The sequence below is a fragment of the Macaca fascicularis genome, chromosome 3 (genome assembly GCF_037993035.2).
Source record: "Macaca fascicularis isolate 582-1 chromosome 3, T2T-MFA8v1.1".
NCBI lineage: Eukaryota > Metazoa > Chordata > Mammalia > Primates > Cercopithecidae > Macaca > Macaca fascicularis.
In genome coordinates, this window is record NC_088377.1 from 169260740 (window position 1) to 169276782 (window position 16043).

Here is a 16043-nt window from a genome sequence, read left to right on the forward strand (position 1 = left end):
GATTCAACAAATATTTATGGAGGGCACTCTATAGCCATGTCTATCCTGAGTGCCAGCTATATACCAGAAGCTCACAAGAGTTTTGCTATTTAGTCTTTACAATAATTCTTGTAAGCACTATACTCATTAGCAATATTTTACAGATATGAAAACATGAGGCAGAAAGGTTATACGTAACATGCCCAAGGTCACACAGCTAGTAAGTTTAGGAGTTCTATCCTAATCAGTCTGATTCTCAACATATCACGTGCTGTGCTAGATGGTAACACCATTAAGAGACACAACCTTGCCCTCAGGGAGCTCACAATCTAGTGAGGAACCAGATATACAAATATGTCCTGCTATCACACCAGTATGTCTGAGTATATTCAAAGTGGCATGAAAGTTAAGAGGAAAGAGGCCTGTCTAGGTGAGGCATAGAAGGCTCTTGGGAATAATACTTCGGGATTTTAAGAATGAGTCCTGATTGTCCACCTAACCAGAGATCAGGGAAACTAGCATTCCAGGTAGGTGCAAAAAATGCAAAGACCTGTAGGGTATCAGAGTTTGACTCACCCAGAAAGCATTCAGTAGCTTAGGGTATGTGAAGGAGATGACAACAGAGGGGCTGGCACAATAGGTAGGGGCTCAACTTACAGCATTTAAATTTTATCTTGGGTTATAGTAAGGCCCTAAATGGATTTTAATCTGAACAGTGGGATGTCATCAAGACTTGTATGACATGTTGGAGGGAACAAGGGGCAAGGAGACCTCTGAGGAGACTCAGTCATGGGGGAAGAGAAGGTAGTGACAACAGAGATGGAAACAAAGAGGCTGATAAAAGAGCTAAATGTAGAATTGATCTAACTTGGTGAACACTAGTTCTGTTATTATATTGGAACTCTCTAAAATGTACTCTTCAGCCTCATAAAAGCCTTCTTAGTGATGCAAATCTATGACTGAAGGAAAAAGGAAAGTCATGCACTCACTCCTATCTGTTTCCCAAAGTCTGTCCTTGGTATAGACTTTGCAGGTCAGGATGGGGCAGGACCTGGAGGTCTGTTCAGACCCCGTTTCTCAGTGGCCCAAATAACATCAAGCTGTATTATACATAACACTCAGTCACATTATCTCATCATTTTAATATTCACCATAACCCCTTAAGTTAGAACAAGTCTCCTTTTATAGATGACGAAATAACAGAAGAGTTATGAGGAGTGTTGAAGCCAAATCCTCAAGAAATGGCAGAATTAAGATTTGAACTAAAGCCTGAAACCACGTGCTGGCATGTGGTGGGTGCACAGTAAATATCTGCTGAAAAAGCAAATGAATGAATGAAGGGTTTTTTATTCCCAGCTCAGTTTACCTCGAGTCCATAAACAATTGATCCTAGAAGCCCACTGGGAACCCAGAGTAGGCATAACACCTGCCCTTGCTCCATTGGGAATCTATCAGTCCAGTTCAACTGAACAAGCATTTGTTAGGCCTATATTAAATGCATGGCATTGAGCCAGTCTCCACCGCAGAAGAATTTCATTCCTATTTTGCTATTCTCCTCTCAGATGCTAAAATGAGGCAGGGAAATGACATGTGAAGCTCTTTGGGTCTAGGGAGTCAAGATCCTCACAAAATCCTGAATGGGTGTGCAAGAATAAGCCAGGTCCACCAGTCTGTGGCAAAATGAGGCCCTTCAGCAAAGCGGCCAGCGCCTGGACTGAGAGGCGGGGCCCGCAGGGCGATCTAAGCGAAGGTGGACTTCAACAGCCCAGGAGTGGGTCTGCGACCACGCCGCCCAAGGCCGGGAATCTTACACTGGTTCCGCTGATTGGGAATTACGAAGTAGGCGTTTTGAGGAACCATGGAAGCTAGCTAGCACTTGGGCACCTACCCCTACCTCCGGCGCACTCTTCAAACGACCACCTCCTACGCGCAAGATCCTCAGTGGAAGATGAGGCGGTAAAGGGAGGACCAAGACCCCTAAGCGCATCTTCCGCTCCCCAAAGGAGAGTGGTGCGCACGTTCAGTGCTACTGGTTCCCAAGAGCTAAAACCGGAGCCCTAGCGGCCTGGACGCCACAAACCAAAGCCCAGCGGCCGGCCACTGAAAATGGGGGCAGAGGCCGATGCGGAGCGATGAAGCCTTTCCTCAGCCGCGCTCGGGCTGCCGGTTTGGCGGCCATAGGCCTGACAGGCACATTGGAGACCCAGACCCGTTCCCAAATAAGGGCAGCGCGGGACCCAGGCCAGAGGCGGCTACTCGCGGAGCTTCGGCTTCCCCAGCAGCCAGGCCCGGGGTGGGGCGGGGCCCAGAGCCGGGGGCGGGGCCCGGGTGGGGGCGGGCCCGCGGTGACGTCGGGAGGGCAGCGACGCGCGGAGGCGGTGGCGGAGCCTCCTCCTGCTGCTGCTGCGCCCCATCCCCCCGCGGCCGGCCAGTTCCAGCCCGCACCCCGCGTCGGTGCCCGCGCCCCCTCCCCGGGCCCCGCCATGGGCCTCACCGTGTCCGCGCTCTTTTCGCGGATCTTCGGGAAGAAGCAGATGCGGATTCTCATGGGTGAGGCAGATCGAGCGCGCGGCCCGGACCGGGGCGCCGGCCCCGGCGCAGCCCTTCCGCCCCCGCGTCCCTCCAGCCCCGCTCACCTGGGGCTCTGGCCCCGAGTCACCCACCTCCTAACGCCCCGGGGCCTCAGCTCTCGGGCGGGTCCCGGTCTGCAGCGCCGACCCCGGGGCCTGACACCCGGAGCTGCGGGCCTGGGTGGGGTGAAGCTCCCTCCGCCCCTGCCCGGCTGATAAGAAGGGAGGATTCCGCCCTTGGAGACGACTTTTAAAAGGAGCGCGGCCTACCCCCCGTGCCCCTTGCATCCCAGCCCTTTCCCGCGCCGCGCCCTCTTTGGAGTTGGCTCACGCCACCCAACTGCCCTCCAGGCCCCGAAGGTAGATAACGACGCGCACCTGGAGGCGCTCCCGCTCTCCGCCCCCGTCACCATCAGCTGTTGTGGCCTCTTCATTTTCCCTGGTCTCTAGGGGGCTCCCTCGCTCCCATCTCCATCCCTGTGCCCCTCTCCGTTGCAGTTGGCTTGGATGCGGCTGGCAAGACCACAATCCTGTACAAACTGAAGTTGGGGGAGATTGTCACCACCATCCCAACCATAGGTGAGCCCGGGGACGAAGCAGGGAGCGGGAGCGCCGCGGCGGGCCCTCTCGGGGTCTGCTCCCAGTTCTGCCACTTTTCTGGAGCTGACCCTGACACCAGATACAGCTATTTGAGAAGTGGGTCAGGGTATCTCTACGTGGATACCGGAGGCGGGGTGGATGTGACCTAGCCCCGCCCTGTTGACCGGCAGTTCTGGGGTTCTGTTCCCCTGGGCCTTGATCATTGCCTTCTGGTTTTGTGTCCCTGCTGAGATCTAAGTAGTTTCAGTGAGTTCCCTCCTTTCAGGAGTTTTTCTCATATTTTTTTTTCCCAATTATCTGCAGGCTTCAATGTAGAAACAGTGGAATATAAGAACATCTGTTTCACAGTCTGGGACGTGGGAGGCCAGGACAAGATTCGGCCTCTGTGGCGGCACTACTTCCAGAACACTCAGGTGGAGTGTTGGGAGGGGACTCTAACCCCACGGGAAAAGGTGTTAGGGCTGGGAGAACAGAATTGTTGGCCTGGGCTGGGCCCCCAGGCCAAGGAGAAAACCCTTCCCCGCTTCTCCCCCCTCTGTTTGGCTACCCTCTACTCACTCTTCAGAGCTCACCTTAGTCTTCACCAGCTTGAACTTCTCTTTAGAAGCAGGATTCTGGGGCCAGGCTGCCTGATTTAGCCCTCATCACATGTCTTTATTTCCTTGCACTTCTTTAGATAAACTACTACTTCTTTGCGGTGGGGTCTCTAGTTTGTGCTGGGACTTCTGTAGAGCTTCTATGGAGTTCTGTAAACTTCTGTAGCGTTTACTAGATGAGAAGGATTGACACAATTACAGACGGCAAGAGAAGAGAAAGGGCCACACTACAGTATGTCCCAGGCAGGAGTGATTGCTTCTCCTTTCTTCCTTCTTGCCCAGGGCCTCATCTTTGTGGTGGACAGTAATGACCGGGAGCGGGTCCAAGAATCTGCTGATGAACTCCAGAAGATGGTAAGTACCCAGAGCCCTGGGAACTGAACCCTCAGGTTGGGGACAGAGTGATCTCTCTAGTGCTATAGAAGTCAGGGAGCCCCCAACAAGCATTGAAGACCAGAAATACAAGTTTTTCTTTATGGACAGATACATTGTGTATCTCACCGTTTTGGATGGGACTGACTTTCTGTGCATTCTCGTGTCTTTTTTTTTTTTTTTTTTTGAGATGGTGTTTTGCTCTTGTTGCCCAGGCTGGAGTGCAAAGGCACAATCTCGGCTCAACCTCTGCCTCCCGGGTTCAAGCAATTCTCCTGCCTCAGCCTCCCGAGTAGCTGGGATTATGGGCGCCTTCTGCCATGCCCAGCTAATTTTTGTATTTTTAGCTGAGATAGGGTTTCACCATGTTGGCCGGGCTGGTCTCGAACTCCCGACCTCAGGTGATCCACCTGCCCCAGCCTCCCAAAGTGCTGGGATTACAGGCATGAGCCACCGCGCCCAGCTGCATTCTCATGTCTTTACATCTGAGTCTGAGAAGTTGCAGGGGAAATGGGACTTATATGTGGTAAAGAGAAACATTTTACATTCTTGCCTTTTCCATTTGGAAATGTTGTCATTTTGCCTAGGCAAGTACTCAAATTAGGAAAAGGTCTTTCATTTCTGGACTTATGGCTCAGGTCACCTCAAGCGCATTTATAACTATGTCTTGTCTTCAGTGGCAGACTACACAATATTTTTTTTTCCAATCAAGATCCTAGGAGGTAGAAAGGGAATTCCCCATACAGTAAAGAAGACGCAGCCTGGGTCCCATCTTCTCTTCTCCCCTCTCAGCTGCAGGAGGACGAGCTGCGGGATGCAGTGCTGCTGGTATTTGCCAACAAGCAAGACATGCCCAACGCCATGCCCGTGAGCGAGCTGACTGACAAGCTGGGGCTACAGCACTTGCGCAGCCGCACGGTAAGGGTCCTGCCCACCTGGTGCTGAATCCTGCCTCTTTAGGGAGGCCACAGGCTGGGACAGGGATATAAAGGCCCTTTTGTTCCTGGTTGCTGACCTCTTTCTTTCCTTTTCCCCACAGTGGTATGTCCAGGCCACCTGTGCCACCCAAGGCACAGGTCTCTATGATGGTCTGGACTGGCTGTCCCACGAGCTGTCAAAGCGCTAACCAGCCAGGGGCAGGCCCCTGATGCCCGGAAGCTCCTGCGTGCATCCCCGGGATGACCAGACTCCCGGACTCCTCAGGCAGTGCCCTTTCCTCCCACTCTTCCTCCCCCACAGCCACAGGCCTCTGCTCCTGCTCCTGCCTGCATGTTCTCTCTGTTGTTGGAGCCTGGAGCCTTGCTCTCTGGGCACAGAGGGGTCCACTCTCCTGCCTGCTGGGACCTATGGAAGGGGCTTCCTGGCCAAGGCCCCCTCTTCCAGAGGAGGAGCAGGGATCTGGGTTTCCTTTTTTTTCTGTTTTGGGTGTACTCTAGGGGCCAGGTTGGGGGGGAAGGTGAGGGTTCCGGGTGGTGCTATAATGTGGCACTGGATCTTGAGTAATAAATTTGCTGTGGTTTGTACACGGTGTTGTCTATAGCCTGCAACGGGGAGACTGGGTTACTGGGTACCAAGAGAGAACATGGGAGAGGATCAAAGCAGCTAAGGCTGCAGGGCAACCCCACCCACACATACCTCAGCTCAGCTTCTCCCTCCTTATTGGGCTGGAAATACTGTAGGGTTTCCAGTGGTGGAAGTCTCATTCCTTCCCAGCTCCAAGGACCCTTTGCTGAAGATTACAGGATCTCCCTTCATAGTTCCATGAACCACGTAACTCTTCCCATCATTCTCGTAGCTACTTAGAGCAGTTCTTAATGTTTGCCTTGCACATTAAAATTAGAGGGGGAGAGAATGTGCGTTAATAATGCGAATCCTGAGGTACATTTCAGAAAATGTGATTCGTCAGGACTAGTCTGATGCCCAACAATATGAATCTTTAAAATTACCCAGGGGAGGCCAGGCGCGGTGGCTCACACCTGTAATCCCAGCACTGGGAGGCTGAGGTGGGTGGATCACAAGGTCAGAAGATTGAGACCACGGTGAAACCCCATCTCTATTAAAAAAAAATACAAAAAAATTAGCCGGGCGCGGTGGTGGGTGCCTGTAGTCCCAGCTACTCGGGAGGCTGAGGCAGGAGAATGGCGTGAACCCAGGAGGCGGAGCTTGCAGTGAGTTGAGATCACACCACTGCACTCCAGGGTGACAGTGCAAGACTCCGTCTCAAAAAAATAAAAAATAAAATTACCCAGAGGATTCTGCCACTAATAGTCTATTATCCTTATTTTATAAAACATGGGTGGAGTCTGGGGCTTGTAGTTCCTTGCTGCTCGCCACTGAGACTCTTGCTACCTGGGAAGACCCCACCTATGGGGAATAGGAAAGCAGGTGTAAGGAACCAGGGGTGGCTGGGCACTGTGGCTCATGCCTGTAATTCTAGCAGTTTGGGAGGCTGAGGCAGGAGGATTGCTTGATCCCAGAAGTTAAAGACCAGCCTGGGCAACATGGCAAGATCCCATCTCTACAAAAAAACAAAAATAAAAAATTACCTGGTCATGGAGGTGTACACCTGTGGTCCCAGCACCTCAGGAGGTTGAGGCAGGAGGATCACTTGAGCTTGGGAGATCAAGGCTGCGGTCAACTGAGATGCACTCCAACCTAGCTAGCAGAGCAAGACCCTGTCTCAAAAAAAGGAACCAGGAGAGTGGCCTATTCTCCAAGTGTGATTGACTGCCCATTTTTCCTTGAATCCTAGCCAGGCTTAGGCAGAACTCATCATCACTTCTTTTTGCCTTTCTTTTTCTTTCATGTCACTTTTTCCTTCATGTCACTTTTTCCTTCATGTCACTTTTTCCAGGTTCTGAGCTGGGTTTTCTCCTCAAGCTTTGCAGGAAGTGAGTCCAAGAGACTATAACTCGGAGATTCTTTGAAGGGGAAAGATATCCTTGCAGGAGCTCTGTCTGCCCAGTCAGCTGTCCTACCCACCAGCAGAGCAGCTGGGGTTGAGGAGGGCTGCTTGGTGCTCTCTCCACCTATGCACTTCTCCTTACCCAGGTCCTGAGCCAGCCTTTGTGATGAATATGTGTTATTTGATGTCAGCTGATTAACTAGGGTTTCCTCATACTCCCTGCAAAGCAACATCTGGAACATTTTGACCTCATCCTCTTAAGGGCCATAAAAGTTGATAGATTTTTCTTAGATATCTTTTACTTAACAAAATACCTGAGCTGCAAGGAAGCCAGGCAGAACCCACTTCCTTGGGAGGAAAGAGGTTGATTTCTATCCTGTTGTTAGAATGAGAAACAGAGGTAAAGAAAGGGGAAAACTTGCCTAAATTCACAGGTTGAAGTTCCAGATCCTGGTCTCAGCTCAGCCTACCTCGGTGCCCAGAGGGGAATAGGAAGACAAACACCGGAGGCTCTGGACCCGCCTCCTCTAGGCCGTGGATTAATGCTGCTGGGCAAGGGCCCTTTCCCCACTACAGTGGGATAAGAGGCTGCCCTCACAGTCACAATGCTCCCGGGTCACAGAGGTGCTGGGCCCCAGGCCAGCCTCTGCCTGGGAAGTTCTCTCTGGGAACATCTGGTGGGTACTACAGGCCCTATGGCCTGTGGAACCTCACTACGGGGGGGAGGGCTGGGCCGGACGGAGTCATCACCTGTGGTGTCGGCCCCATGGATGAGATGGAGTGGATACACAGACATCCCAAGGCTGAGGACCTAAGGGTTGGGCTCATCAGCTGGGCAGGAACTTACCTCACCTTTGAGGCATGCAAGAATACAGTCACTGCAACTGCGAAGAGTTTGGGCAGGAGACAGGTGACAAAGCAAACCTATACTGTAACCAGTTTTCTGAGTGGCCAAGCTGTCTGTGTGTGTGTGTGTGTGTGTATATGCACTTGCCTGTATATGAAAGTGGGATGTACTCTCAACCTAATCACTTTCCTAGGTTCTGCCATTGCCAGCCCTGAGACTTTTCTACTCCAGGCTTTTGTTCACAGACCCCATTGCCCCATCTCCCACCTCTCAACTTATTCCACAAAAAGAAGCCTCAGCCTTGCCCTCGCTGCCTTGTCCTGCTCTAACTGTCCCCTATTCCCCATCCCAGCACAGTGTGGTTGTGTCATAAAGAAGAGAAGTGGAGAGCCCAGGTGGGAAAGCAGAATTGTGGGCATCCAGGGGAAGTTGGACCAGTGGAGTTATTGCAAAGCCTATGTTTCTGTTCTGGTTGTGGTTTGAGAAAGGGGAACTCCAGAAGCCCTAGCAGTGTTGGTCTTCATTCTAGAGAGGAATGTAGGCACCTCTGGGATGGGTGCCAGAGTGAGGCAGGGGAGAAGTTCTTCCTTTTATAACAAGGTTGATCACAGCTGAACCAGGCAGTTGCATCTGAACTGTTCGTGCTCCCATCTTCATCCCTGGAGCCAGGGCCTGCCTATAAGAGCTTTTGCTTCTGTCTTGCTATGCTGGAAGGCAACATTTGGGGATGGAGTTATTGGCTAAGGGTGCTCTCTGTGGACAACAGTGAGGAAGAAAAAAGTAAGACTTATACCAAAGCATTTCTTTAAAAATTAGATATTGAAGAGCGGGATTAAGAAAGGAGGGAAGTTTACCTTCTGTTAGCTGAAGGAGGTGGACATCAAGAACTTATCTTTGGATCTTGCCATCTGGCTGCAGGGTTGGAAGGGCCCAGAGATCTTTTGATGAGGGGAGATTGGGAAAGTGGAAGAGCTGACAGCAAGGAGACACCAGGGCTGATGTGGAAGGGCAGGTGGTTGGTGCTGATGAAGGTGCCAGGATGATGCCAGCCATGACAGTTGCAGGGCTCCTTGGTCTGGTAACTTGTTGACACTGATTTCCCTCCTCTCCTTCCTGATGCCTCCAGACCTGGGAGATCCTGGTGAGCAATGAGCATGAGACACAGGCCGTGGTACGACTAAAGAGTGTGCAGGGCCTCTACCTGCTGTGTGAGTGTGATGGCACTATGTGTTATGGCCGCCCAAGGACCAGCCACCATGGGTGCTTTCTATTGCGTTTCCACCGGAACAGCAAGTGGACCCTCCAGTGCCTAATTTCTGGTCGTTATCTGGAGTCCAATGGCAAGGACGTGTTTTGCACTTCCCGGGTCCTCTCAGCTTACCACATGTGGACCCCCCGACCAGCCCTCCATGTCCACGTGATCCTCTACAGCCCCATCCACCGCTGCTATGCCCGGGCTGACCCCACTATGGGCCGCATCTGGGTGGATGCAGCAGTTCCCTGCCTGGAGGAGTGTGGCTTCCTGTTGCATTTTCGAGATGGATGCTACCACCTGGAGACCTCTACACACCACTTTTTGTCCCATGTAGACCGGCTGTTCTCCCAACCCTCATCACAGACAGCTTTTCACATGCAAGTGCGGCCTGGAGGGCTTGTGGCACTGTGTGATGGAGAAGGAGGCATGTTATATCCACAGGGCACGCATCTGCTCTTGGGCCTGGGTTGCAACCCCGTGAGGGGTGAGGAGTGGTTCATCCTACAGCACTGCCCAACCTGGGTGAGACTCAGGTCAAAGACTCGGCGGTTCATTTCAGTCATCTACGGTAAGTGCTGGGCCCAACACAGCGGTGGAGAGAGGAAGGGCTGGCTGTTGAAAAGAGGAAAATGTGTTTGGGATCAGCATAGATTTTTGAGTCTGCTAATAAGGAAGATCCTGGGGTCCCAAGGGGATCTTTTGTGCCGTCGAGAAGGACAGAAAAGCATGGGTATGGGATTTAGGGGAAAGTTGCCTGGGTCTTGTGCAGACCTACCATGGTCCAACAGAAAGTGATGAAGGTTGAGAAGGGAAAAAGGAGGGACAGAAGCCCTGGTCATAAAACATGGAGAAGGGGCCAAGACTGAGGGTGAGGCTTTACTGACATGCGCTTCTTCTGCAGATGATGAGGTGCGTGCTGCTTCTGAGCGCTTAACCCCAATGTCCTTGTTCCAGTTTGAATGTGACAGTGAGAGCCCCACTGTGCAGCTTCGTTCAGCCAATGGCTACTACCTAGCCCAGGTGAGACCTTGGCTTCCTGAGCAAGAGAAACCTTAAGCTCTGAGCTCTCCCTGCCTAGACTTCCTTCTTTTTCAAGGCAAATGGTGAGAGGATGATGTGGGCTGTGGAGGCACGTGTCGATAAACATTCATTTTTACCCAATGGGGCCTCCTTTTTAAAAAAAAAAAAAATCAACTGTATTAAGGTATAATTTGCATGTATGTAAATTATATAATACACATATGTATAAATTATGTATATTGTATACGAATATGCATATTATGTATGTTTTATAAATAAAATGCACCTATTAAGTGTAAAATTCAGTAAGTTTTGACAAATGTATCCATCCATGCAACCATGCCATAAGCATATCACAAGTGAGAGAATATTTTCAACGCCACAGAATTTCCTCTTGTTTCTTTGCAGTTTCCCTCCACCCTTGCCCTCCCTCTCCCAGCTACCACTGATCTGTGTTCTGTCTCTGTGAATTAGATTTGCCTACCTACTTTAGCATTTCTGATAAATGGAAACATACAGTATGTATGGTACATATGTTTCTTCTGCTTGGCACAATGTTTTTAAGATTCGTTCATAATGTTCGTGTATCAGTAGTTCATTCCTTTTTATTGCCGAATGGTATTCTATAATGCTGCTCATAAATGTGATTTGTTTATCTATTCACTTGTTGATGAACACTTGGGTTGTTTCTAGTCTGGGCTATTAGGAATAAAGTTGCTATAAGCATTCATGTACAAGTCTTTTTGTGAACATACATTTTCATTTATCTTGGGTAAATATGTAGGAGTGGAATTACTAGGTTGTATAATAGATATGTGCTTAACTTTATAAGAAAATGTCAGTTTTCTAAAGTGACTATACTATTTTACATTCTTGTCAATAATGTGTGAGGGTTCTAAGAATTCCATATCCTCACCAACAGTAAAGCCGGCTTTTGGATTATCTATCTTTTCTATTTTAGCCACTCTAGTGGGTACGTAATTTATGGATTTAATTCATATTTACCTTATAATTAGTAAGGTTTAGAATTTTTTTTTTTTTTTGAGGCAAAGTCTCACTCTGTCACCTGGACTGGAGTGCAATGGCTCAGTCTCAGCTCACCACAAGTTCCACTTCCCGGGTTCAAGAGATTCTTCTACCTCAACCTCCCGAGTAGCTGGGACTACAAGCATGCACAACCGTGCCCGGCTAATTTTTTGTATTTTTAGTAGAGATGGGGTTTCACTACGTTGGCCAGGCTGGTCTCGAACTCCTGACCTCATGATCTGCCCACCTCAGCCTCCCAAAGTGCTGGGATAACAGGTATGAGCCACCGTGCCCATTTTCATGTGCTCATTGGCCATTTGTATATCTTCTCTGCAACGTATCTGTTCAGATCCTTTGCTATTTGTTACTGGGTTGTTTGTCTTATTAATGAGTTGTAAGAGTTCTTTATGTATTCTAAATCCAAGTCCTTTGCCAAATATATGTATTGCAAAAGTTTTCTCCCAACCTGGGGCTTGCCTTTTTATTTGTTTAATGGTTCTTTTGAGAAGCAAGTTTTTAATTTCAGTGAAGTTCAGTTTATCAGTTTTTTAAAATGGTTACTGCTTTTCTTGTCCCAAGAAACCATTGCCTACCCCAAACTTGCAAAGAACTTCTCTTATGTATTCTTCTAGATGTTTCATAGTTTACCTTTCACTTTTATGCCTATGATCTACTTCAAAATGATTTTGGAGTCAAGACTGAGGTTTATTTCTCTCCCTGTGATATCCTGACCTAGTTTTTATGCTGTGCTCTGGGAGACAGCACAGACTGGGGGAACGGGGAGAGCTGAGGCCACAGTACATCTTCCAAAAGGATTCTCATCAACTCTGGGAGCATGAAAAAGGCTGATAGGTGGGATGTGGGAAAGAGAGTCTAGGAATAAAACTGGTTTTATTCCTAGAAAGCTGAGATTGTCGGTCCTTACTCCTCATCTCTGTTCCTGACATTCTTTCCAGAGGCGCCACAGGGCAGTGATGGCTGATGGGCACCCCCTGGAGTCTGACACGTTCTTCCGAATGCACTGGAACTGTGGCAGGATCATCCTGCAGTCCTGCAGGGGGCGCTTCCTGGGCATTGCACCCAATGGCCTGCTGATGGCCAATGCTACCCTTCCAGGTGAGTGGAGCAGCCTTCCTGCCAGATGATTCCAAGTCACGGAGAACTTTAGAGGGAGGTGGAATATGATGGTTAAAAAGAACACTGAAGGCCGGGTGTGGTGGCTCACGCTTGTAATCCCAGCACTATGGGAGGCTGAGGTGGGTGGATCACAAGGTTAGAAGTTTGAGACCAGCCTGACCAACATGGTGAAACCCCATCTCTACTGAAAATACAAAAACTAGCCAGACGTGGTGGTGCATACCTGTAACCCCAGCTACTCAGGAGGCTGAGGCAGGAGAATCGCTTGAACCTGGGAGGTGGAGGTTGCAGTGAGCCAAGATCGTGTCACTGCACTCCAGCCTGGGCAACAGAGTGAGACTCCATCTCAAAAAAGGAAAAAAACAAAAACAAAAAAATAAAACACTAGAGTCGGGGTCAGAAGATTTGGGTCTGTACTCATTCAGTCACTGAATTTTTGTCATCACTTGAGCAAAGCACCTCCTTGAGCCTCAGTTTTGTCGTCTATAAAAATGGACATTTCATTGTCTACAATTCTGCGGCCTCACAGAATTGTTGTGAGGATTAAACACATCAACACACCTCAAAGGAAGGAAGAATATTAAAGCTTCTTGGGTTTCGCATGTGCTAGGTGCTCTCACAAGCATTTCACAAGCACCTAGTGTAAGATCTGACACATAGTAGGTGTTCATTCAGTGTTAAAATATTGACCACACCCTTCTGCAATTAGTGTCCCCCACTCCTGCTTCCACTGGGAAAAACACCTAAAGGCAGCCCATCCAGATAATCCTTCCTATTTCTTTCAGGCCCAAATGAGGAATTTGGGATTTTATTTGCCAATCGCCCCTTCCTTGTATTGCGAGGTCGTTATGGCTATGTGGGCTCCTCATCAGGCCATGACCTCATACAGTGCAACCAGGATCAGCCCGACCGCATTCACCTACTACCCTGCCAACAGGGTATCTACCACTTCCAGGGTGAGTGGCTCCTCTTGCCCGCCTGAGAGTTCACAGTCTAGTCCCTGCCTTAGCCCCAGCTCAGACTTCAGGGCCTGCCACCCAGGGCCTCTCATTATAAAAGGAAAAACAGGCCGGGCACAGTGGCTCACGCCTGTGATCCCAGCACTTTGGGAGGCCGAGGCGGGTGGATCATGAGGTCAGGAGATCGAGACCATCCTGGCTAACACGGTGAAACCCCATCTCTACTAAAAATACAAAAAACTAGCCAGGTGTGGTGGTGGGCGCCTGTAGTGCCAGCTACTCGGGAGGCTGAGGCAGGAGGAATGGCACAGGCGGAGTTTGCAGTGAGCCGAGATTGCGCCACTGTATTCCAGCCTGGGCATAAAGCGAGAATCCATCTCAAAAAAAAAAAAAAAAAAAAAAGGAAAAACAGGATCTCTGTTTGTTTTCACACTTCAAAGCCCCAGGTGGGTTGGCAGAACAGACAGCAGTGGAATCCCTATTGGCCCTCCTGCATTTCCGAAGAAGGACCTGCCAATGCAGGCAGGATGGGGCAGCCAGGGGAGGGTGGCATGCCTCCACGAAGCCCCTCCAAGGCTAGATTGCTGGAGGACTCCCCTATGAATGGCCTACCAACCTGAGCTCTTCCTTCTCCAGCACAGGGGGGATCCTTCTGGTCAATAACATCCTTTGGTACCTTTCGCCCTTGGGGCAAGTTTGCCCTCAACTTCTGTATCGAGCTTCAGGGGAGCAACTTACTCACCGTACTGGCCCCCAATGGCTTCTACATGCGAGCCGACCAAAGCGGCACCCTGTTGGCAGACAGCGAAGACATTACCAAAGAGTGTATCTGGGAATTTTAGGTAAGGGAGAAGAAGAGGTAAGGGGCTAGGGGAGCAGAAGCCATGGGGCAAGAGGAGATGGGAGATGGGTGGGGAGGCATATGATGGGAAGACCAAAATGCACTCCCAGGCTGACGTCTGTCCCATAATTTGATCAACTCCAGACATTTATTCCAAATCTGTGCCATTTCTTGAGAGCTTATAAACCTGGGTTTGCTAGAGAGGGGAGACAGTTTCCCACTGCTATGCCACACTGACTCGTGGGCTTGCAAGCATGCCTGGAGGGGACAGGGTGAGGTATTCTTGTACATCTCTATCTTCATTAAGATGCAGAATTTCACTCTCTTTTTAGGGAAAATGGACGACTTTGATCATATATGTAGGTAAAAAAAAGATGTGCTTTCTATCCTTTGCACTTTCTATCCCTACCTCTTGGACCCCTGGAGTTCTTGAATATTTGTCCTCAGCTCCGACCCTTCTCCTGACCTCTAATGTCATGTCTCTCCAACCTCCTGATAGACAGTTGACTTGACTTCATCCTGACAGTTCCTAAAAATCAACATAGTTGATATCAGCCTGCTCATCTTCCCTTCCTAAGGTGATCCTGTTTTCCTGCCTTTCCCAGGACCATCTTGGGCATTTCCTCCTCCCAAATGCTCAGGCTCAAGAGCTCAGCACCATCTCTCTACTCTTTCTTTCACTTCCTTCATCAAGCCCTGCAAATTCTTGGCTACTTCTTTAACAATGCCTCTTGCATGCTTGCTCCTTCTTAATTATCATTGCCACCGCTTGGCTCCAGGCTTTTCTCCAGAAGCACTGCTTCTACGGCTCCCCCGAAGCCTACGGCTCCTCCTGCTGCCAGATCCATCCATCCAATCTCATCTCTAACATCCAATCTCATTTGCACTCTGTTTGCTTTTATAACATGCTGCTTCCCTTCCATCATTCCCTTTTCACACTCTTCAGGGCACCTTGTTGCTCTTAGTCCTGTCCCTTCCTAATGGACCTCACTTTCCTGACTTATTGTGCAAAGTGCTTTGTTTTTGACATCATGCAGACCTGGAATCAAGAGCTTCTTCCTGTAAGTTAACTTCACATATATCTAGGGTGGATCCCTCATCAAGAATGGGATAAATCACTTTATTCTCTTTCCTCCCACAGGATCTTACCCAGTATTCTAAAAGCCAGAGATCAGCAAATGACTAACTTGATTGCTGACCATTTATATTTCCTCTTTCCTCTCCAGGTCAATGGGATGTCACCTACCAAAATCCAAATCCTCCAAGAAAAACTACTACACTAAATGGAACAGGAACCCCAGAGTCAAGATCCAAGAGAAGAATATCTGTTACAACTCTTCCTACCCAGTTTAGCAAAACACCTGTTTTATGCAACAATACATCACAACAGGCCACCCCCAAGATCCTTGTGTGCATCTGACTCAGTATAGAGTAGGGGTCTGGATGAGGGTTGAAACAGAGGCCCCAGGCTGCTCTAAGTTCTATCCAGGAGAGACCAAATGGCAAGCAGTTCTTCCACTGATCCTCCCTGTCCCTGTCCAGAACTGCTAGACTTTTTCCAGTGAACCCGTGAGCAGCCAGCATTGCCCTGAAGGGTTTAGAATCCAGTTATGACTTTAAATATCTTTTTGGTAAAAAGGAAAGATTGTTAATCCTGTGGGCACAGGATAATGGTAATAACACCTTATGCCTGTATAGGCCGCTTTACCTCCTCCTACCACGATTTATCCAACTTAGCCCACCCATCATTACCTTTTTTCCAGTGAAGTGGGTACTTCCTCCATCACTTCTTACTTTTTTTTTTTTGAGACAAATTCTTGCTCAGTCGCCCAGGCTGGAGTGCAGTGGCAGTGGCATGATCTTGGCCCACTGCAACCTCCGCCTCCTGGGGTCCAGCAATTCTCCTGCCTCAGTCTCCCAAGTAGCTGGGATTACA

The 16043-nt window shown here is 49.5% G+C and overlaps 2 protein-coding genes across 2 annotated transcripts; both read left to right on the forward strand.

Annotated features, from left to right (window-relative positions):
- Positions 1-2373: 2373 nt before the first annotated feature.
- Positions 2374-5640, forward strand: ARF5 (ARF GTPase 5). Its single transcript, XM_015447255.2, has 6 exons — positions 2374-2529; positions 3048-3128; positions 3453-3562; positions 4028-4099; positions 4910-5035; positions 5157-5640. The coding sequence occupies exons 1-6, from the start codon at positions 2463-2465 to the stop codon at positions 5241-5243; spliced, it is 543 nt and encodes a 180-aa protein (XP_015302741.1). The 5' UTR covers positions 2374-2462; the 3' UTR covers positions 5244-5640.
- Positions 5641-5655: 15 nt separating this feature from the next.
- Positions 5656-15508, forward strand: FSCN3 (fascin actin-bundling protein 3). The gene is made up of 7 exons (XM_005550681.3): positions 5656-7932; positions 8996-9692; positions 10026-10144; positions 12127-12286; positions 13093-13263; positions 13903-14108; positions 15334-15508. The coding sequence occupies exons 1-6, from the start codon at positions 7789-7791 to the stop codon at positions 14106-14108; spliced, it is 1497 nt and encodes a 498-aa protein (XP_005550738.2). The 5' UTR covers positions 5656-7788; the 3' UTR covers positions 15334-15508.
- Positions 15509-16043: the final 535 nt, after the last annotated feature.

Excerpts from the sequence above, each read along its gene's own strand:
- ARF5 (XM_015447255.2), top strand. The coding sequence starts at position 2,463 with ATGGGCCTCACCGTGTCCGCGCTCTTTTCGCGGATCTTCGGGAAGAAG. Across the intron at positions 2,530-3,047 it reads GCAGATGCGGATTCTCATGG|TTGGCTTGGATGCGGCTGGC; the intron begins GTGAGGCAGATC and ends TCTCCGTTGCAG. Across the intron at positions 3,129-3,452 it reads CACCACCATCCCAACCATAG|GCTTCAATGTAGAAACAGTG; the intron begins GTGAGCCCGGGG and ends AATTATCTGCAG.
- FSCN3 (XM_005550681.3), top strand. The coding sequence starts at position 7,789 with ATGGATGAGATGGAGTGGATACACAGACATCCCAAGGCTGAGGACCTA. Across the intron at positions 9,693-10,025 it reads GTTCATTTCAGTCATCTACG|ATGATGAGGTGCGTGCTGCT; the intron begins GTAAGTGCTGGG and ends CTTCTTCTGCAG. Across the intron at positions 12,287-13,092 it reads GGCCAATGCTACCCTTCCAG|GCCCAAATGAGGAATTTGGG; the intron begins GTGAGTGGAGCA and ends TATTTCTTTCAG.